This window comes from Elgaria multicarinata, chromosome 4, assembly GCF_023053635.1.
Source record: "Elgaria multicarinata webbii isolate HBS135686 ecotype San Diego chromosome 4, rElgMul1.1.pri, whole genome shotgun sequence".
NCBI lineage: Eukaryota > Metazoa > Chordata > Lepidosauria > Squamata > Anguidae > Elgaria > Elgaria multicarinata.
Window position 1 is genome coordinate 24,778,031 of NC_086174.1, and position 22,425 is coordinate 24,800,455.

General features: G+C 39.8%; 1 protein-coding gene across 1 annotated transcript in view; it reads left to right on the top strand.

The window, feature by feature from the left end:
- SRBD1 (S1 RNA binding domain 1) overlaps nucleotides 1–22,425 on the top strand; it is a 207,178-nt gene that overhangs the window by 65,985 nt on the left and 118,768 nt on the right. The window contains exon 15 of the mRNA XM_063123963.1: nucleotides 10,468–10,559. Within this exon, the coding sequence (XP_062980033.1) occupies nucleotides 10,468–10,559 (92 nt within the window). The remainder of the gene's footprint in view (nucleotides 1–10,467; nucleotides 10,560–22,425) is intronic.

The window sequence follows — 22,425 nt, forward strand, 5'->3', positions numbered from 1 at the left end:
ACCACCTCATGGTTTGGCTCCTGCCTTTTATATACTGCTTTCATAGTGAAATATCCTGCTTGGTGTAGATTAGGCCAAAGTGTATGTGCATGCTCTAAGTGAGGGCTGGGTCCCCAGTCGCTCCTTCTGATTGGCAGCAGTGGAAAGGGAGCTGGATTGGGCCCCTAGTTTAGATGTTATGCAATAATCCACACAAACCAATGACATCACCACTCCCTCAATACTCAGTGTCATTTGGAAGTATATAGGCATGTACCTTTCCCCTCTGTCCACTTCTCTAACCCCAGAAGGTGGGAGTGTACACAAGCCTTGGGACCCCGGCTGGGTTGTGACTTGGACCTAGTATTGGGAATGTAGCTAGGAGCCTAAGACATCTGCAGACTGCCGGTGTGAGCTGTTGCATCAGCACTAGTCAAAGCAAGAACGGAGAGCTTCTATTGAAGCTGGTTACTCCATATCTTCCTAGTTTATAGCTAGGTTCTGCTGTGGCCATGTGCCAGTTTTGGTTCCCCCCTCCTTCTGCATCTTTCACCTTTCGTGCAGCTATTGAGCGTACTTGCCAGATAAGACTGCTCTTTTTGGATGGCTTAGGCCACAGGTGGCAAAAAAACAGGCAAATCCGATTCATTTGTGCACCGATCACAATTTTTTCAGCACAAGAATTTTGATTTCTGGATTTTCTATTTCTGTGGTTGAAGAAATAGGAAGCCACACTATATCCAACCTTAAAACATACTAAGGTGCCTTATAATATTTTGCTTTGATATTGCTGTTATATTTCCCCATAGTTTCATTGCTGTGGAATCCCACTTTCCTCACTAGAGCCTAGGTTTGGATGGTGCTGTATTTCTTCCACAGCCGACATTGAATAGATTTCTGGGCTGCAGTAAAATCATTCATCCTTGATTAAAGAATGGAACTGTTTGTCAGAAAGTGTATATCAACTCCCCCCCCCCCCCCGCACACAACACCCCTTTTGTTTGCTGGATATTGTCTAAGGGGAAGGGAATATCTTCTTAGTTTCCTACTGTGTGTATAAATGATGACAAGAGGGTTGCGCAGATGTGACAAGGGAAATAATTGGATTCCTGGTATGGATGTTAAGATATGCCCCCTTCATGCAATACAATATGCCCACTTCATGCAATACAAGCAAAAGCATGGTAAGGATAGCATAGAATCGCATTATCTCTGCTTTCTTTTAAAGCAAGATTACCGGGGAGACCTCCTGGAGGTTAACGGCGTCATGTAAAGGACCTGCAAACTGCTGTGAGTGGCCAATCATGAGCATGCAATAAGCTGCTCATGTACAGAAGCTCTCAATCTCTTCTGCCCCAGAGGACTAGATGTAATGAGTTTATGTTATAGGAGGGGAGATTTAAGCTGAACCTTAGGAAAAATGTTTTGATGGCAAGAGAAGTTCTACAATGGAACCAATTGCCTGTGTGTGTGTGTGTGTGTGTGTGTGTGTGTGTGTGTGTGTGTGTGTAAGCTTTCCTTTGTTGGAGGTTTCCAAGCAGAGCCTTGGCAGCTGACTGTTGCAGACACTCTAGCTCTGGTTATCTGACTAGGGCAGGGGTAGAAGACCTGGTGCCCTCTAGATATTTTGGACTACGACTCAGCCTAGTGAAGGGATCGGGATTGTGGGAGTTGAACTCCAGAAAACAGGGGACACACACACACACACTGGGCTGCCTGCCCCTGGAGTAGGGATTTGGGCTAGAGGGCTTAGAGGGCTCCTTCCACCTCTGGTTCTATGTTGTCCTTGCAAAAAGGATTCCTGCACACTGCTCTGGGAGCTAATTGATTGAGAAAATAGATATGTATCTATCGGAGTATAAGAGTGATGCTTGCCCCCAATTTTAATCACAGGAAAAATAAACAAATATTTGTTCCTCAGTTGACAAAGTTTGGGGAATCCTTAATAATGACAGTTATTTATCCGCAGGATACAAAAGCAAAATGAATAGAAAAGTAAACAATGAATCAGCATAAATTAATAAAAGAGATTATGTTCAGTCTTGAGACAAAATATATAGTATGACTGAATGAAATAAAGGTTAGCATGTAAATTAAACTGTAAAGAATGAGCATATAAAGATGTGTTTGGCCAAATGTGTCCTTCCCAGAAAAAACCTAACAGATAACAGAACATGAAACAATGATTTATTTATATTTTAAATGGTCAGGTTGAATTAAATTCAGAACTATTCAAGGTGTACACTGGCTCCCTCCTTTAATGATCTCAAGATCATGTAATAAATTAGAACTCTGACCTTAAGATCATTTGAAATACAATGAAACTTTCAAGTTCAATGTTTAGGGAGGGAGGATGGTAAAACTCAGAAAAGTTTTCTTATAATTTGTGTGTGTGAATGATATTAAAGGATTGATGTAGATGGTAAGGGAATGATGTCAAGGTTAGAACCATATGGACCTCTCAGGTCATTTGTCCATCTGGCCACTAGTCTGATTGGACACAGCTCTCCAAGTTCTCTGGCAGAGAGAGTCTTTCCCATTATCTGCTATCTGATCTTCTAACATAAGATGCTGGGGATTAAATGTGAGATTTTCCGAATGCAGCCACCCCTGACTTTGCTTGCATTTGTGAACCAAGCCAGGGGTTTATTCCTGAAATCCAGGAACTTTTGTGGGGGAGTTGTGTAAAAAGCACTTTGCGCAAATTTCAGCCATAATTCATCGAAATTATGGCCACAATTTGCATAATTGTGCAAATTACGGTTAAAATTTGCAAAAATTTGTGAAAATTACAGATGTAATTTGTGCAAATAATTTTACACAAATAATAATAACAATGGACATCCATGAGCTGTCAATAATAATAATAATAATAATAATAATAATAATAATAATAAGAGACATCCACTCGATTAACCTTTAGTTTTACCCTAACTCTCCATGATAAAGTCCTAAGTGATTTGGGACAGAATACAGGGAAATAGCTTCCAACAAAACAGGTGCATTTGAATAGGGCCCATGTAACAATGTCCAGTAGTACAACTGTATTCAAAGGATAGTAGCTACATTTATGGGAAGCGGGAATATCACCCAGTGATAGATTGGGGGCTGCCAATTTAAGGTAGGGCACCTATATTTTAACATAGATGTCTTTAATATAATGCAAGTTAGCATGAATGAGATTCATGGAAAGTGTTGGAGAAAGAGTATTTTGTTCTATAATGCAAATATAGCCATTGATTGCTGTGCACTTCTATTAGAACGTGGTTGTAGTTCAAATCTTGTAAGTGGCAAAGATCTAAAACTCCATTTTAATAATAATATGCTCATGCTAATTATCATGGGAAGTGTTCTGCTTAATCGGTCTAATATAAAAAAGAATACATACAAGTGATCTTGACATATAATAATGAGAAAACATAATTAGCTTAATATCACATCTAGAATTTCTAGCAGTAACTATAGGTCGTCACCAGATGGTGCTAAAGCAACATTTTTAAAGGTCTAGTTGTAGACGGCAGTAATGCCATTTACTACCTTCTGAAAACTTTAGGTAAGATTTATACTGTTCAGAAGAGTTTCTTTGATTTGGCTTGTACAGATAACCCTGGGAATATCTTGAGTGTAGAATAGTGTACTAGTATTAAAATGAGTTTTAGTTGCACTTGAAAATGTAATTTTGAAAGCTTGTGTTGTTTAATGGAAATCAGATTAAGGGGAAAACAGCAAATATGAAAATATTCCCATCGAAGTCCAAACATATTGTTGGCTTGAATTGAATAGAGTAGATAGAAGGGTTAGATTAGGATTGTTTTCATATTGTCAGGGTATGTGGGAGGGACAGGTCCTCCTTCATATTTCTTCCAAGTGCCTACATCTCTGGCCAAACATACCAGCTATTATTGTAAACAATGGTATTACCTAAGTATATGTTACAAGGACACAAATTCCTTTACTTTTTTTTTTAAAAAAAAACTATTAAAGATTTTATACTTTTCAATAGCACCAGAGCCTGTCAGTGAGGCCATGATTTTGTGTTTGTGCCACTTAGGGTATTCTGTATTTAGGCGGGATATAAATTGAATTGATGATGATGATAATGATGTTATAAGGTTTAATAAAAGAGAGAGAGAGAGAACGAGCATAACACTCCAAATCTGCTCCGGAAAATCTTGATTTTGTGGGTTTGTGGGGTGCTACATGGTTAGAGGATTCGCCCCTTCATGTTCCGCTGATGAAAGCGGTTCTGTCGATGGAAGTGATTAATTGGATACCACCCAAAGCTTTAAAATGTCACCTTTGAATATATCCAAGAGCGGACCTTTTGACCTTGCTTATTCCCAGTACAATATGAAACATACAGTGTCCTTAAAGAAGGAGTTTATGGCCAGGATCTAAAGTGTGAAATTATATGTTGCAAACTGCTTTGGGGACAGAGTCCTAAGAGTTTTTGTTTGTTTGTTTTAAAAAGTTTTCTTTCAGTGTTTTAATATGCACAACAAACAAACATCTTGGTTCAACACGGATATGAAAAGAGCCATAAATAATAAGTGATAATATGTTTTTCATAGTGAGTGGCAGATCTATGTCTCACTTCTGTTTCAAAAGAGGGTTGCAATGTGGAATGAGGGCTTGCTGTTTGAGAAACACACAACTGCAAAGACCTGTTGGGTGGGTAGAACTAGTTGAAGAGTTCTTTTGAATCCAACTCTGTGTTTGTTTATAACAAGTATAAGAAGAGCCATGCTGAACCAGACCAAAGGCCCATCTAGTCCAACATTCTGTTCCGACGGTGGCCAACCAGATATGCTTGTGTGAAGCCCACAAATTGGACACGAATGCCATAGCACCCTCCCGGTCATGTACTCTAGCAATTGACATCAAGAGACCTCTCATGCTGCCTCTGGAGATAGTGCACAGCCAGCATGACTAGTAGCCATTGGTAGTCTTGTCTTCCATGAATTTCTCTGATCCCCTTTTAAAGCCATCCAAGTTGATAGCCATCACCACATCTTGTGGTAGTGAACTCTATAGTTCAACTGTGTGTTGTGTGGAGAAGTACTTTGTTATAAAACATATTTCACACATGGAAGTTGTATCAACCAAGTGATAGCTGTTTCACAGATCTCTCTCTCTCTCTCTCTCTCTCTCTCTCATTCTCTCTCTCTCTCTCAACAACATAATTGTTAGGATGAATTTCAGTTGGGTATAAAACTTGGCCTTGAGATGGCTATTAAATCTTTTCTTTATTTATTGCATATTTATTGCAAAAAGTTGTTTGCAATGTTTATTGCTTTAACCCCTTCGGACAATTCTCTGTACCAAAATTCATAAGAGAGAAAACTAGCCAAGTTAATATCTTTGTTTTAAACTAATGATCATGGCTGTGTAAGAATATGCAAGCTTTTGAATGCTTAACAGTTCATCAAGCATATGAATTAATAATTTAGAATGAGTTCTGTGTAAATACAAAAGCTTGCATATTCTACACAAGTAGAAGCTGGTTTAAATATTTTAATTCTATGGCAGCTACTGACTATGACCAAGATGAGCAGACAATGCCATATCGAGTCGCCCCCCCCCATTTTTATAAAGAAAATAATAAAAAGTAGATTAAAAATTCAGATGGTGCACACTGTTTCCCCCAAACTTTTCTTAAATTTCCTTAAATTCACAGTCTTCCACATATTGCACTTCAAAGTAAAAATGTATGGGCTGAATTAATCCTAGAATCCTGATGACGTGTTTACGCTATCCTCTGAATTTGTTTCTAACAATCCTCTTAAAAATCTGAGCCATTTGCTGCTACTTGTTTATCAGTTGTACAGATCTGTTAACATGTGAAGTGCTTTACCTTTATCTCATTACAATAGTGATCTGCCTTATTGTCTACATTTCTACCAATCCAGTGAGAGCAAGCCAATTAGCTAAATCTCGCATACTGGCTATTGCGTCTGTGGGCAATGGTACCCTCAAAGGAGCCTCTTCTGCAGATTTTAATGACTGGGTAGGTTCATAACGATACAGGTGATCCCTTAGATAATAAATCAGGGAACCCCCACAAATAATGCCAAAAAGCCAAAAATTAAGGGGTAGACAGCTTATGCCCTGACCATCTAAGGGATCCCAAAAAGCCAAAAACAAAGGAGTAGACAAAAAGGATATTTTATTCAATGAAAGAAAAAAGTTCCAATGTGTTTTGGGACTATGTACAGAACCTGTATGTGTTCTAACACGTTAGAACCTTTTTCTTTTGTTGAATAAAATATCCTTCTCATCCACCCCTTTGCTTTTGGCTTTTCCAGATCCCTTAGATAGATAGGTCATAAGTTGCTTAGGGCTTTAAAGGTTAAAATCTTGAACTGAGCCCGGAAAACAACTGGCAAACAATGGAGGTCTTTCAAGACAGGTATAATATTGTCCTGATACCGTGCTACCAATACAATATCAGTGCTGCCTGATAATCTCTTCTGGTAGGCTGAGACCAGGGCCAGAGCTCACCACAGTGATGATGATTTATTACTGTTTTCTTCTCCCCTTCCTCTGAGGAGCTTTGAACATTGAATCTGTTCTCCCGGTCCCCATTTTATCAACCAATGGCCCAAGATCACCTAGTGAGTTTTATGACTGAGTGAGGATTCGAACCCGAATGACTCTGGTTGTAGTACAACACATGACATTGTTCAGGCACGTGTTGATGATTAACTTTAACCTGCTGTGTCAGTTGTCTTAACATTTAAAGAAGCCAACCAAATAATATTTAGTAAGCCTGTGTGCACCAGTTGCTGGGGAACATGGGCGGGAGGCACTATGACCTGCTTGTTCATCCTTGGCCAATGGTTGGTTGGCCACTGTGTGAACAGAGTGCTGGACTAGGTGGACCCATGGTCTGATTCAGCAGGGCTCTTCTTATGTTCTTAGTAAGGAAAACACAGTCATTTCTTGCTTAATTGTCACTGACAATTGTCATTGACTACTAAGCCTCCAGTTGTCTGTCCTTTTTGTTGCAAATAATATATATTTTTTTGGTTTGGGTCTGTTCCTAATGTTCCCTATGGCCTAGAAACAATGACTGAAATGGAAGAAGAAAGGGAAGAGATGGTTTCGTTTCAAATTTGGCCCACTGAAAAAAAGTGGCATAGTCCGTCCGTCCGTCCCCTCCCCGATCCCCTCCTATACTACCTTATTCCACCCTACTTCAGGTATTATCCAGAATAATGAGATCCCCATCTACGAGTTATTTAATCGTGCTTGAAACTTACGTAATTGATAGTGATCAAGAAAACTAGATTACTCTAATTCACACAAACAACCATGCTGATGCAGTTCGGAAATAAATCACAGAAAATCTATTAAGTCTTGGCTAATAATAGGTGAAACTAATACATTTGTTATAAATTTGTCCTCCTTTTCACAATTGCCTCCTATTTCATGAGGGAGTTTTCATATTTGAACAGCAATAAACATAATTACATTTGTTGTGGCAGGATGTGAGTAAATTTTTCAGCGGAAATTCTGAAAGCACATCTCACCCTTGAAAAATATACCCTCAGTAATGTCTTTAGTTTTCCTGCCATTTGTGTACAAAATCTAGTTACCACAAAAAAAGGTGAATGAGGAAATTGTACATAGTATTTTGTCTTGTATATATTTATGTGCCATTTGTATTGGCTTTGTGCAAGGGATTTTTTATGGGGAAAAAATACTTTTCCATATCTGTACATTTTTAAATATGTGCATCCTTTGCTTCAGCATCATTGTCCCATTTGTATCTCATATTATTTCATTACTTTAAATATGGAAAAATGGTCAAAGTGATATAAATGTAATACCTAAAATATATTTTCTCCATTGAAACTTTTCTGTCTTTTTAATGTTGCTTACCTTTAAACATGTAATGTATTCATTTAATTAGGAGTGTGGGTTTTTGGAGCAAAATGATCTGCATCTATAAATTAGGTAATTCCATCAAATATTCACTGATGAAAATAAAAACGCTATCAGTTATCTTTGGATACTCATTAAGGTGCTTTTTAAATAATAAAAGAGCCATGAATGGCTAAATGCTTCCATAGCATGGTGTCATAATCTACGCACCATGTCACTGTGTGCATTTTAAATCCTATTTTTATGCAGTGGTAAGGTGAAATGTGTTCAACGTGGGCTGTGTTTTAACGTACTTTATTTAAAGTCAGAATGCCCTTTGGAAACCATTATTAGCCATAATCAAATATGATTGACAAGAGTGTTGAGAAAAATTACCTGAAAGGCGGCTCCTTTTGTGCATCACAAGAGAAAAGATTTTTGGATTTTTCTCTGCAAAACGTTTAGCGTTGTTCTGTGGCCTCAATTAGGGCCCTCTGTATTCACCAGAGTTTGTCAAAATTAATTAATTAATTAGGGATTTTAGCGATCGAGAGCACTTTCAAATATGAAGCTGCAAACTCTTATTTGGAAAGTGTTGCTTCTAAATGCCCTTCACGTGGGATGGAATGCTCAAAGGGTTCTGTTTTTGAAATGGAATAAATATCTTTTTAAAATCCCTGCTGGTTTTACTTTTGAATTGGAAATGCGGAGGAAAATGGGATTTAAAGCAATTGTGTTTGTGAAAAATGGATTTTGTTTCAGCTATGTCTAAAAGTTCATTTTTTCCTCTCATTTTATTTTTCAACCCTGTGATGGAAAAGAGTTGGGGAGCATTTTCTGCATGTAGTGCTTAGCAATCTGTGTAATTCAGAACATTTTGAAAGTGTATTGTGTTTTTTAAAAAACAACAACAAACCCACCCAAATGCCTTTTTGACTATGTTCTTCTGTGTCGTATTTCTTTTGCTAATGATGGTAAACCACAAATTCAGTTGGAGGAAGAGACTCTATCTATCAATCGATCGATCAATCAATCAATCAAAACATACTTTATAATAAATGGTTTCTTGGCAGCTTGAACAACTGTGTGCATCGTGGGCTTTGAATATCTGAATAAACTTGAGTCCAATTTCCTCTGACCTGTAGATTTTTAAAGGGGCTTAAAGGGGCAGGTTCTTTGCTATGAACAGAAATGCCATTGTTTTCGCTCAGTGTATTCAGTTAAGGTTTTCAATAGTAGGTGAAAAGGAGCTTATTTTCTCTTAGCTGATCCTCTCCTCAGGATTTCTGTGTTAGCCTTTTAAAATATGATACAATTTCGCTCTTTATTTGAGTTCACCCTTCATATCTGGCTAAAACTTTGAGGGCATTTGAGTGCGCTTAAGTGAAGGAAAGTTGATACTCCTGCCTTGTAAGTTTGCATTTTGGGTTTGGTAACTTCAGCTATTAAGGCCAGCCTTGTATGTGATGTTGGACTCTAGTAGCTTTTAGAAGAGACAGCTGTATGTGTGTGTGTGTGAGTGTGTGTGTGTTGGGCGGTTAGGAGGGAATCAGTGTCCTGTGGTAAGATGGGATAGCAATAGAAATGTCTGGTTTTATCACAGTTTTGTGACGTAGTGCTGTGCTTTATATTCAGAAATGCTTTAATGTACGTGTGTGTGTGTGTGTGTGTGTGTGTGTGTGTGTGAGAGAGAGAGAGAGAGAGAGAGAGAGAGGTCGGTCTTTTACAGGTTTGGTAGTGTGTTATTTTTGCAATTCAGTGACTACCGACAGCAATACACTTATCTATCCTGCTGTAGCAATTAGAAATTGGTCAGTGATAGTTCTGGTGAACAGACAATTATGTCTTGTTACTATCCTGTGATGTTAGTTTTTCTAATATGTGGCCTAAATAAATAAACAATGTAATATAATAAATAAATCAATTTGTACTAAGGATTGTTCAATCCTTTTTTCCCAGTTTGCAAAATGCTTTTCAATTCTGCTCCATTCATCTACATATTAAGTAACTTTATTTTAGATAGATCTATTTTTAGATGTGTTCTGAATGTTTTATGTTAAATGATAATTGGCATGAGCCATATACATAGCCCAGTAGAATGCAAAGATAGGAAGCAGTCCTGTCAGTTTTGTTCTTTTAATACTGGAAAATATACATGTGCAAATAGTCTCAGCTGGGAGGCAGGAGATTTTCAGGTGGGTATTTTGGGTGCGGTAGTGGGTGTTAAACCAGAATAAAATCAAACAAGCATTCTTTCACTTATCAATAACAAAATGAAAACAAAAGAGAATGTGGCAGGAGTGAAAGGTGATATGTACCCTAGAGACATTCACATGTATGGTTATTACAGGTCTGGCACTTGAACCCTAAATATCGGAACGAAATCTCGTACATTTTGATTCAAATTGCTTTTAAATACATATTCTGAGGTTCACAGCAGGCAAACTTACAAAGGTGCAATTTCATATAGTGGCTGGTACATTTTAAACTCTGACATCCCTTTTTAAAAAATAAACATTCAGCTTGTATATTGTATTAATGTTGTTAATATGCAAGAAATTGTCTTCTGGCTCCATGCAGTGTATTTTGCAATGTTTTGATTATTTGCTTTATATTCCGCAGCATTACCAATGAAGCAGGAGCTTCTATATATAGTGTTAGTCCAGAAGCATGCAAAGAGATGCCCGATTTAGACCCTAACCTACGAAGTGCAGGTAATTTATTGGTTACTTTCTTACTTGTACAACAATCGGAGTGTATGTATGTCTTACAACCTCCAAATAATGTATGGCAATATTACTAAAGGCTAGACCTTAAGAAGATATAGAGAGTGAAAGTATGTTAATGCTGCCACCCACACCTCTGTATGATTTTCCTTTCACGAGTTCCTTGAATGTTAAAAGTCTGTATGAATGTAGTTTTGCATGGTCATGGAAACAAATTATAAATTGAGAGCTTTCCTTATTTATTGGTCTTGAATAGTTTGGTGATTAATTTAATCGAGAGCATAATTGGGATGTAAGTCTGCTGGGGATTTACATGATACAGAAACTAAGGAGAACGAGGTCTGTTTAATGGTATACATAGCATATCTACCGCCTCCAGCATAAGACATATGTGGTAATGTATTCAGTGTGTTTGACAAGGCTTTACCTTGATAAATTTATATCTGGTTTTTAAGTAGGAATGAATCCATTAGACAAAGAACTGATCACAATAGCGTTTACATAATGCCTCCCCCCCTCATATAAAAATATTTTGTCTCGCTGTTGGGGTGGTCAAAATTCTAAAGGTACTTCCACAACATATAGAGACTTGCTACAGATGTTTCCAGATTTCCCTGAAAAGGGGACATTTTACCTGTCTCCCTTAAAACTCCGGCGGTGATGTTTGCCTCCTAACCACAGCCAGTACTTTAGCATAGAACAAGCCAAGGCACAGATGGAGTGAGGGCGTTCCAAACTAATCTCTGCTTGAGCAATGATGGCTTTGTAGTGGCAGCCAGAAACGTAAGAGCGAGAGTAGGACCAGCCACCATGTGTTGCGCTGTCTCCTTCACAAAAACGTAATAGTCTTTGAACTGAGGCTTTGCAGTCGCCATGATCCACATATCTGTGGTTGTATAATGCGACCTGTGTTTACTACTACTTGAAAATGAAATCGTAACTTTGGGTCTCTTGTTTTCTCAAATGTTTATTTATTTTTTGTTCCTGATGTACTCTTTAGGTCTGTTTTCTTTTACTAAAATACAAAAAGCATTCTTAATAATACTTTTTGTTACTATATACTGCTGTTAATACAACCAGACGTGTTCATCTCTAGCTCTTGCTTTTCTTTCACTCCTTTCTTTTATCAATCTTCGCGTTTCTCACTTATTGCTGTCAGATTCCATATTTCTTCCTTTGTTTCACATACGTGCTTTTTCCCCTTATTGGATCATATCTATAAAAATATTTACCAACCAAACTTCATTAAATAAATTCTCCTATTTTTAGAAAGCTACTTAATTCTCCCCTTGTTCAGCTATCCTGTGTTTAACCATTTTAGTTTCTTTCTCCTCCAGTTTTGCATTTTGTTCTATTTTGTTTTAAGTATTTTCTTCTGTGTTTAAATTTTATTATAAGTTTGTTGAGCACAGCATCTATATTCTCTTTAACACTCTGTTTTTTTGGATACTATTATTACAGATAATAATAAACATTTCTTAAAAACGAAAAGTGATATAGAAATTATCTGAAATAAATATTATTACACATGTATGCATGAAATTGAAAAGTGAAGTCAAATTAATAAGGACTTGATTCTCTGGCCATCAATTTAATTGGGATGGTACCATTTATATATGGGGGAAGGAACACCTTCTTGTTCACCAGAAACATTACATCTCAAAAGAGCTGGGTGTTCCACACAAATACTGATTATGTGAAGCCCACATTCATGTGATTCTTCTCCCACAAAAAACTGAACAAACAATAATGAAAGGGAGCTGATTCCACCACGTGCTAAAAATCAAAGCTTTTTTAAAACCACTTACTAATACATAGTATAAACCAATTTATTGAAACCAAGATGAAATTTTTGATCCTTGTCTTTTTCTGGACACCTTTACTGATTTATCTTGGCTGTTTAAAGTATTGACTTCCATAAATCTATTTATTTATTTGTTACATGTTGTATCCCATCTTTCCACCATATGGTACTCAAGGTGGCTATTGGTAAACTACAAAGCAAAATGCAAAACAAGGATCAAAATATAAAAACAGTTAAGTTAATTAATAAAACTGTTAAAAACAACAAAGTATGATGTTTACAGTGGCCATAATTATGAAATATAAAAAGTGGCATGTTTTCATTTTGAAAGAAGTATTAGAAGGTGGATAGATGGATTTAGCTTCAGTAAGGGAAAGAATAGGGTATTTTCGGTGTACACAGTGGGATTCAGGTTTCTTAGTCTATGAGGCAGACTTCTGTGTAGAATAGCTAGACACTGTTAGGGGAGTCAATGTCTTTTTTGAAGCCTCTTACCACTTCCCCTTGATTTGTCTTGGTGAACAGTAGCATAATACCTCTTAAGTTTATTATATGTTATTATGGTTGCTCTAAGATGTTAAACACAGACCTGAAATTAACAGTACAAATGAAAAATTAGAGTGGCTGTTAAGATTTTGTCTAATGCGGAAGATTGGGGGGGGGATACCATAGGTATCTGGCTGGCCATGGTGCAAACCAAATACTGGACTAGATAGGCTTTTAGTCTGATCCAACAGGGTTCTTCTTTCATTATGTTCTTAATGTGGTGTAGCGGCTAAAGTGTTGGACTGTGAGTCAGGAGATCTGGGTTCTAGTCCCCATTCAGCCATGGAAACCCACTGGGTGACTTTGGGCCACTCACAGACACTCAGTCCAGTCTACCTCACAGGGTTGTTGTTGTTGTGAGGCTAAAGTGAGGAGGTGGATTATGTACGCTGCCTTGGGTTCCTTTGAGGGGGAAAAAGGCAGGGTATAAATGCAATAAATAAATAAATAAATAAATAAATAAATGTAGTTGCTGCCAGTATCAAACAATGCCGCCTATAAACTAGTGCCAATAGTGTAAAAAGTCTTGCTGCACCACTCATTCAACATGGTGAGGATAAATGTAGAATTGTGTCCTGCTGCCTCTTTCATATACTGTTCAAAGGAGAATTCCACATGGCTCTCATGATCAGACTGCAGCTAGTCATGTCAACCCATCCTTGGGTTGCAGTCTACCAAGCATTGCATCCATGCAATTACTGTTTATTCAAATTTATCATGCTAACATTCAAGCACTGAGATAATTCCTGAGATGAGGGTTGCCTTCTTCCAGTTCTGGCCACCTGTTCCTTCTGTCTTTCACCTGCTCCTGTTCTACCTACTGCTACCACCATCACTGCTAATCAGTGGGAGCAGGAGAGGCAGTGAGAAGATCACTTTGTGTTCTTTTTTCCAAGCTCTTGGATAAGAATGCAAAGTCTGATTCCTCACTCCCACCTTGCCAGGACTCATGAGTCCACATTGCCACCACCAGGGGTTGGACACTGCTGTTCCTTCCCTCTACCTTCGAGGGGTATGAATACTCAAGGCAAAAGTCAGAGAGAAACGGAGCTATGCAGGAATCCCAAAATGGCACAGGCCAATTCTGCCTTTTTATAGCCTCAAGAGCATCTAGCCCATGAATAGCTCAACCTTGCTGGGGCTTGTTACTACTTGCTCCCTACCAGCCTGTAAGTTACAGATGTCAATTTCATCATGCTTCCAGACATACTTAGTTTTGCAAATATCCTGCACTTAATCATATATGTAAATAACCATTTTGTTCTTCAAGTTTCTTGGAAACCAGTAATGAGTGATGAATAAAATCCATGAATGTAGGTGTCATTAAAGGCCTGCTTAAGAGAAGTGACAGCACTTGGCTGGTTATTGTATAAGCTCAGGAAGATGTCTAGTCTACGATGAAATTACTTTCTGCAGTGATTTGTTCTTCTTATTTACTGGGTCTCCATTTTTATTTGATATTTAGGTCATAAGAGCACTTGGAATCAAGGAAATTTAACCCCCCCTTTTGTTTTAATTGTTGTGTTAATCCACATCAAGTTTTATGTCAGCATGATTGAATTCAGTACATTAAAAAGCAACAATAGCTGACAAGCTGCATGATGAAGTATGACATTTGGAGTTAAAATAAAAGGTTTTGCAGGCGTTACACAAGATAGCTGTGATCCTAACGTGGTTTGCCACTTTAACATTTCTTTCAGTACAAAATAGTGAGGAGGAGGGAGGCAGTTCAGCAAAATAAAGGGAAAAGACCTGTATCTGCTAATAAAAGGTATTTTTGTAAACGTAATCAGATGAGACCTTTTATGATAATTGCACACCGTGTGGTGGTCTTTTCCGATCCATTTTCATTACTTGTATAATTCTAATTTTCATTTCTTTTAAAAGCCACATCTGCTTTTATTTAGCTTAGAATTTGTTTCATAATACCCTACCAAACTGATTCCGGGAGGGCCAAAGTAGACATTAATTTAAAGGCACAGATAGCAGCTAGTGTAGTGTTCATTTTCTTGCTCTGAAGTAGGCACAGGGGCCCTGAACCAGATTGGGACCCTAGTCTAAGGGTAAGGAGACTTTAACTCTTTCGCCCATTTCCAATTTTGCAATAGAAATTGCAGGCACAGGTTCCCCAATTCAGGTTGGATCCACAGCAGAGTGGTGAGAGTTAAAGCCTAATGCAGAAAGCCTAATTCCCACCCTAAAGTCCTGATGAGGTTCTCCCATTCCTACTTTATAGGAAAGTAATTATGTTTTGGCCCTCAGCTAAAAGAACAGGATTATTTGTTGATTGGCTCACACTTTTTTCAGGGTTTCCAAAGTATAACACTGCTGTGAGGAAGGTCACTATCATTCCTATTTCAAATATGGGGAACTGATGATGAGAGACAGGGCTTTTCTACGTGGGGCTGTTAATCCACTGTATCTATTTTCAGTTTTGTTGCAGAATTGAGATCTGAGTACTACATGAAGCGAGGTTCTTTCTCCTGCTTTTCTGCTACATAACCTCTAGGTAGCACTGTGGTATAGCAGAGTAGTGCCAATACACAAGTGATAACAGGATTTTCTTTCGCTTTCAGAAGTGGTAGCGTTTTCTTGAACAGGGGGCCGGACTCAATGGCCCACATTTTCCCTGCTCTAAAAGACTTGCAGAAACTGGTCTTTAAAAACAGGAGCAAAACTGGAGGGTCGTGTCATTGTCTAAAAACCCATAAACAACTGTGAGTAGCGAATGACAAGCACACAATAAATGCCTCGTGTAGAAAAGCTCATAGTGAATTGTTCCAGTCCACTTCAGAAATGGATTGTCAGGTGATGACCAAGACATGTAAATAAACATCACAGACCAAACACCTTATATAGAATTCTAATAACGTCTTATTGGGAAGATTGCCTTAAAGCAACGAAGTCATTTTAGATCTGTAAAGTGTGCTAAAAATGAATATTGCTTATTTTTCAATTTTTCCAAAAGTTCCCTTTTTTTCTAAACCTCTCCCCACCCCCACCCCCGAAAAACCCATTTTCCTGAAATTTCTGAAAATTTTACTTCTCTCAAGCAGATCAGCTGCCATTTGGGAGAAGTAAGGATAGTATCTCTCCCTCGTGCCCCCAAATTGCTTCTGTACTGTCTTATGAAATCTTGATCCACACATTTCATACAGGACTATTTACTTGGAAGAAAAGTCAAATGATTCTTACCTGGAAGTAGTTCGATCCCCAGTCTTAAGGGTAGGAATAAACCAAGTCAGACTTAACAGGCTGCTTTGTTAGTTAGATTTGAGCTCAGAAATAAAAATCATAGTAATGAAAGCGATGAATAGGTTATGGAATCTGAACCACTCTAGTAAGGTGTGATCCTAAGTCCCTTTGCCCCCCTGCCCCTGGCAAAAGTCCATTTTTGCGTTTCAGGTGTTCCCGATGAGCATTTCAATGGGAATTCCTGAAATGCCCAAATGGATGAAGGATGGACCCCCTTCCCTGCCAGGTGAAATATACCCAGTTCATTCAGCCTTTCTTCATAGGATTGCTTTTCCATAGCCTGACTGTCTTCATTGGTGTCTTCTCAACCCAGTCCTTCATCAAGTGGTGATGCCCAAACCAAACACAGTACTCCAGATTAGGTCCACTTCCATAAAATTGGAAATATTACTTCTGGTGACATGGAAACTATTAAGGCACCATAAAATTGCATTAGCCTCTTTTGCATCTGCATGACACTGCTGCCTCGTATTCTGTTTGTGATCGATTACAATCGTGAGATTATTTTCACATGTACTACTGCCAAGTCAAGTATTCCCCCATTGATGGTGCTATATAAATAAATAATAATAAATAATAATAATGTGCATTTCCTTCTCTCCTTCCTTCTTTTTTTCTTCCTCCTCTACTTCTTCTCCTTCTTAGTTCAAAATGAGTCCAGACTTGAACTGGGGAGATTTGCATTTTGAGCTTCCCTCTAAAGCTAAACCCCTGTGGTGAGGCAAGACCACCATTACCGCCCAGAGAGCTTCAGCTATGGGGCGGTATATAAATGCAATAAATAATAATACACACATGTTCGTCTTATGCAGCCCGTATTCCCGAAAAGTACTTGAAAGGTAAATAACTTGAGATAACTCCTCTATATGAGCTGGGCTGCATATTGTGTGTGTGTGTGTGGGGGGGTAAGCATGGGATCACTGCCAAACCCATCCGTGGGGGAGAAGTCCCACCTGACCCCCCCCAAAAGAGGCAATCAGTATGAATGGAAGCAAAAGTCATCCCCTTAGGAAAATTTTACTGGGCACATCTCCACAGAACACAACATATTCTGTCTTTTTATTTTAGCGTCTCCTTGTGCTTCAGAGGATCCTTTTGTGGGGTTAGGAAGTACAGAAAGAAACCCAAGACCACATGCAGGGAATAAAATTTTTCCTGATCCCAGTGTGTGCAAGCATTAACAAATAAAAGAAAAGAAAGATGATTCCACTTTCAAATTTCAAAAAGTTATCCTACTCTGTGGTTTTGAAATGTTCCTCCAGTAGCTTTCTGGCTAATGCTAGTCAGAACAAATCTGGTACGTTTGCAGGAGATGCTCCCAAAATATTTCCCCTCTAGCATTGTTTAGCATTAAATGTGTTTTAGTTTCTGATGGTAGGTAAAATTGCCAAGTTCCTTCAAAAATACCTTAATGCTATCATTTTTTGCAAGGTAGCTCCTTAGATAGTATCTAATATTAATAGTGTTTGCTAGTGCAAAGGGAAAAAGTTATTTGCTCCACTAATGATGTTGCTTTAGTGTTGATTGCACTAGTGTTGTGACAATACTGGATACTACCCCCTGTCTTTAATTTCCCTCTGTTTGTGATTTATCACTGTGGCCTAATCTACACCAAGCAGGATATTGCACTATGAAAGCGGTATGAAAGCAATATATAAAAGGCAGGAGCCACACAACTGCTTTATAGCGGCATCGAAGTGCACTGACAAGTGTTGGGGCCCATTGGCACATGCCATATACCGCTTTCATACCGCTATATGCTGCTTGGTGTGGCTCCTGCTTTTTATATACCACTTTCATACCGCTTTCACAGTGCAATATCCTGTTTGGTGTAGATTAGGCCTATGTTACAATGGTTACAATGCAGTGAAAATTTGCAAGCTCAAGTCTCACTGAAATTGATAGGACTTAAGATCTTAATAGTAGGGATGTGCTCCGCTTCTTCTCGAACCGGAGAAGCAGGAGCGGAGCGGAGGGCTTTGCCTACCCTTAAGGCGGAGGCAAAGCGGATTGGGGGGCCGGCGGAGCGTGGCGAAGAGGATTGAGGTGAAGGCGGATCCTTCACCTCGATCCGGAGCTCCGCCAGAAATGTAAGTGGGGTTTACCGGGCCCTGCCGCTGTCGCCCATGCGGCGACAGCGGCAGGGCCCGGTAAACCCCCCTCCCTCCTCTCCCTTACCTGTGTCCGTCCGCGTTCCCTCGGCTTCTTCAATTGAGCCCGCGGCTCAACCAGGAAGTCTAGGCCGTACTTGTGGCCCAGACTTCCTGGTTGAGCCACAGGCTCAGTTGAAGAAGCCGAGGGACCGCGTGGCCTAGACTTCCTGGTTGAGCCGCGGGCTCAATTGAAGAAGCCGAGGGACCGCGGACGGACGCAGGTAAGGCCCCCTCCCCCTTGGTCCCTTACCTGCGTCCGTTCGCGGTCCCTCGGCCTCTTCAATTGAGCCCGCGGCTCAACCAGGAAGTCTGGGCCACAAGTGCGGCCTAGACTTCCTGGTTGAGCCATGGGCTCAATTGAAGAAGCCCTCCCCCTTGGTCCCTTACCTGGCTCTCCTGCCATCGCCGCACGAGCGGCGGCGGCGGGAAGGCCAGGTAAACCGCTCTCCCTTACCTGTGTCCGTCCGTGGTTCCTCGGCCTCTTCAATTGAGCCCGCGGTTCAACCAGGAAGTCTAGGCCGCCACGGGCTCAATTGAAGAAGCCGACGGACCGCGGACGGACACAGGTAAGGCCCCCCTCCCCCTTGGTCTCTTCAGGTAAGGGAGAGGAGGGAGGGGGGCCGTGCACACCCCTACTTAATAGTGCAATTTCATTCTGCATATTTCAATGCAACTTAAGCATACTTGACTTTCCCTGGGTTGTGGCCATTGTGCATTATGGTACTGTGAAACATCACACCAGTCCCATTTCTTAATTCACCGTTCTATTTTTAGAAATAGTAAATGGGCTATAACATCTGGTTTCCCATGGTTGGAGAAAATATTGGATGAGATGGATCTTTGGTCTGATCCAGCGTAGACAATTCTTAATGTCCCTTAAGAACTGTATTGCACTATTCAAATCCTTTTCATGCAAGAGTAGTGCTGGTGTGGATGATAGGAGCTGGAGAAAATGTGTCATCCCATACAAAAGAATGCTGAACAAACTTGGCTGTGTAATGTAGGCAGCAACTGATCAAGTGGCACATTTGCTTCAGCTACTGAATGTGGGAGAGAAACCCTGTTGTAATTAACATTTTTCTTCATGATAATAACCTGAAGCAACTGTAATGCTGCCAAATCCTGGAGAGAAGTTTCTTTAAAACTGAGTGTGATAATTGTTGTTATGATGTAGTGCAATTATTGGAAAGATTGGCCTGTGCAATTTGGTTGGCAGGCTGTTGCATTGATTTTTGAATTCTTCCAATTTCAGGATATTCCACGTTTCTATTTTCTATTTCACTTAATGACAAAATGTTGTTTCCCTGCCGCCCTACACCCAAAGTTCTGTTTGTGCTTCTTTTACTGTATATAAAAAACATGCTAGCAACTCTGTGTGCTTCATTGCACCAATTCACAGAAAGAAATATAGACAAGTCACAGTACAAAGATTTCTTCTGACATGGAGTAAGATAGGAAAGGGCATTTCCTCTTACCGACAAGGGCATTTATGCTAGCCTATGTCAAAAGAGATCTCCTTAGTAAATCTTGTCTATATTACTTTTGTAAGTCAGTGCAACGAAGCACAGAAGGACACTTTCATTTTAATTTCCATTTCACCTGTTAAAGCAGAGATTGTACACTTTTTTTTTTGGTTTTGTTATTTTTGTTCCTGGACTGCAAGGCCTTTAAGAGGGAACCCCCTTTCTTCACAAGCTAGCAGTCAAGGCCTTGGGACCCTGTGTCTGGCTATAGAGCATGCAGTTGCCTTGCCGTGTGGCAGATGTTAGTTGTTGGAATGTAAATGACAGACCGTTTCTACAAGCCAGTCTTCCCGATCACAGTCCTGCACTGTAACCACTATGTCACACATAGTCTTACATGTGGGTTTTTCAGTGTCAGTGCTGAAAAGCAACTTGCCAACATGCCATTGACTCTAGGGGCAGCATCTAAACTTACCTGCATACTGGCAGGGGCACTCCTAGTGCAACAAGAAGGCAGCGGATCCTTAGGCAAACAGAAATGTTTATTTCCGGAATGGAGAAGGCCAGCAGAAGGGAGCTCCATTGATCTGTCCCATTCTAGAAACAAGCATTTCCACTTGTTTCCGGGATTGCTTTATTTTATTTTATTTTATTTATTACATGATTATACTGTCCAATAGCCAAAGCTCTCTGGGCAGTTTGCAACAATTAAAACCATAATAAAAGCCTCCGGCTATTGGGCGGTATAGAAATGTAATAAATAAATAAATAAATAAATAAATAAATAAATAAGGATGCGAGTCCTGTAGTGGGTCCCGCTGGCGCAAAAGAGACAGTGAGGGCACAGCAGCAGCATAGGATACTGCTCAGAGAGCTGAAGGGGGCCTTAGAGGTAGGGATGTACGGATTTTGTATACTCAGATCTGTCTGTGTTTTGTGGATGGTCAGGTGCCTTTCAGTGCGTTGTCTGCTCATTGATGGAGTCGGATTGTTCCCAATTCCCCGAATTTGGGCAAATTGTTGCTTGAAAAAATGCACAGATTACTCACAAATACACATTTTCATGCTTTAGCCTATGGTGAAAATGCATATTTTTGGCCATGTGTTCTTCTATGACTTAATTTGCGTAAAATTCCAGAAAGTAAAAAATGGTCCACAAGTCCACAGAATCCGTGCAACTTGGGAAAAGCCAGTCCACTATGGAATCTGTGGGTTGGATTCATAGAAATCTGAACTCATTTGATTCTGTTACGGATTTCACCGATATCCCTGCTTAGAGGTCATCTAGTCCAACCTTTTGCTCAATGCAGGATTTGGAATGCACGATGACAACTTCTGCATTCCTGGCAGATGGCTGCCCAGTCTCTGCCTATGTGCCTCCAATGAAAGGGAGCCTAACCACCTCCTGAGACAGTTCTTTCCCCTGTCGGTATCATGGAAATTAGCTATAGGCTCCATGTAATTCTAGAACAGTCAAAAGCTAATAACTATAAGCGTGCCAGAGATCCATACATGTAAGTTTCCCCATTTCAGTCTCTACGTCTCAGGATATAGGCCAAGGAGCTCAAAAGATTCGTGGCATAATTCATCCCAGGCAATCCAAGACAAGGGTTTCCAAATACAGGGCAGGGGCTCTGATGATTCCTGGTGTAATCCATCCCAAGCAATCTTTGTACCTATCCAACTGCAACAGTTCTTACAGCTCATCTCTCTGGCCAGATCTACACCAAGCAGAATAAAACACTTTGAAAAAGGTTTGAAAACTGTATATAGAATGTGTCCTGGGCCTCAACAGTTGTCACTACTGTTATAAACCATTTTAAAGCAGTAGTGTAGATCCTGCCTCTCTCTTTCTCTCTTTTGCATGGAGGAATCTCAAAGTTCTTTATCCCTATAATATTTTTCTTCCCCCCTTTAAATTCAGTGTGTGTGTGTGTGTGTGTGTGTGTGTGTGTGTGTGTGTGTGTTACTGCTATATAATTTACTGTATGCCTACTTTGAAACAACTGGGCATATTTAACCTGGAGAAGATAAGATTGAGGGGAGACATGATAGCACTCTTCAAATATTTAAAAGGTTGTCACGCAGAGGAGGGCCAGGATCTCTTCTCAATCATCCCAGAGTGCAGGACACGGAATAACGGGCTCAAGTTACAGGAAGTCAGATTCTGGCTGGACATCAGGAACAACTTCCTGACTCTTAGAGCAGTACGACAATGGAATCAGTTACCTAGGGAGGTTGTGGGCTCTCCCACACTAGAGGCCTTCAAGAGGCAGCTGGACAACTATCTGTCAGGGATGCTTTAGGGTGGATTCCTGCATTGAGCAGGGCTTTGGACTCAATGGGCTTTTAGGCCCCTTCTAACTCTACTATTCTATGATTCTATGATTCTACTCAGTAGTACTTTTTTTTAAGATACAGAGCAATGTGAGTCAAAGAACAATCCCAAGAGGAGGCATAGGGACTAGAAGCATGTGAAGAGCAGAAGAGGGGAAGTGAGGGACAAATTAAAAGCATAACAAACCTTGGCATAAATGCAGTAGGGAAGTGATAATGCAGACACAACCTAGGTTTCTCTTGAGTTAGATGTTGTGAAGGTATTCTGCAGGGTGCAGCAGAGGTGAACATACATT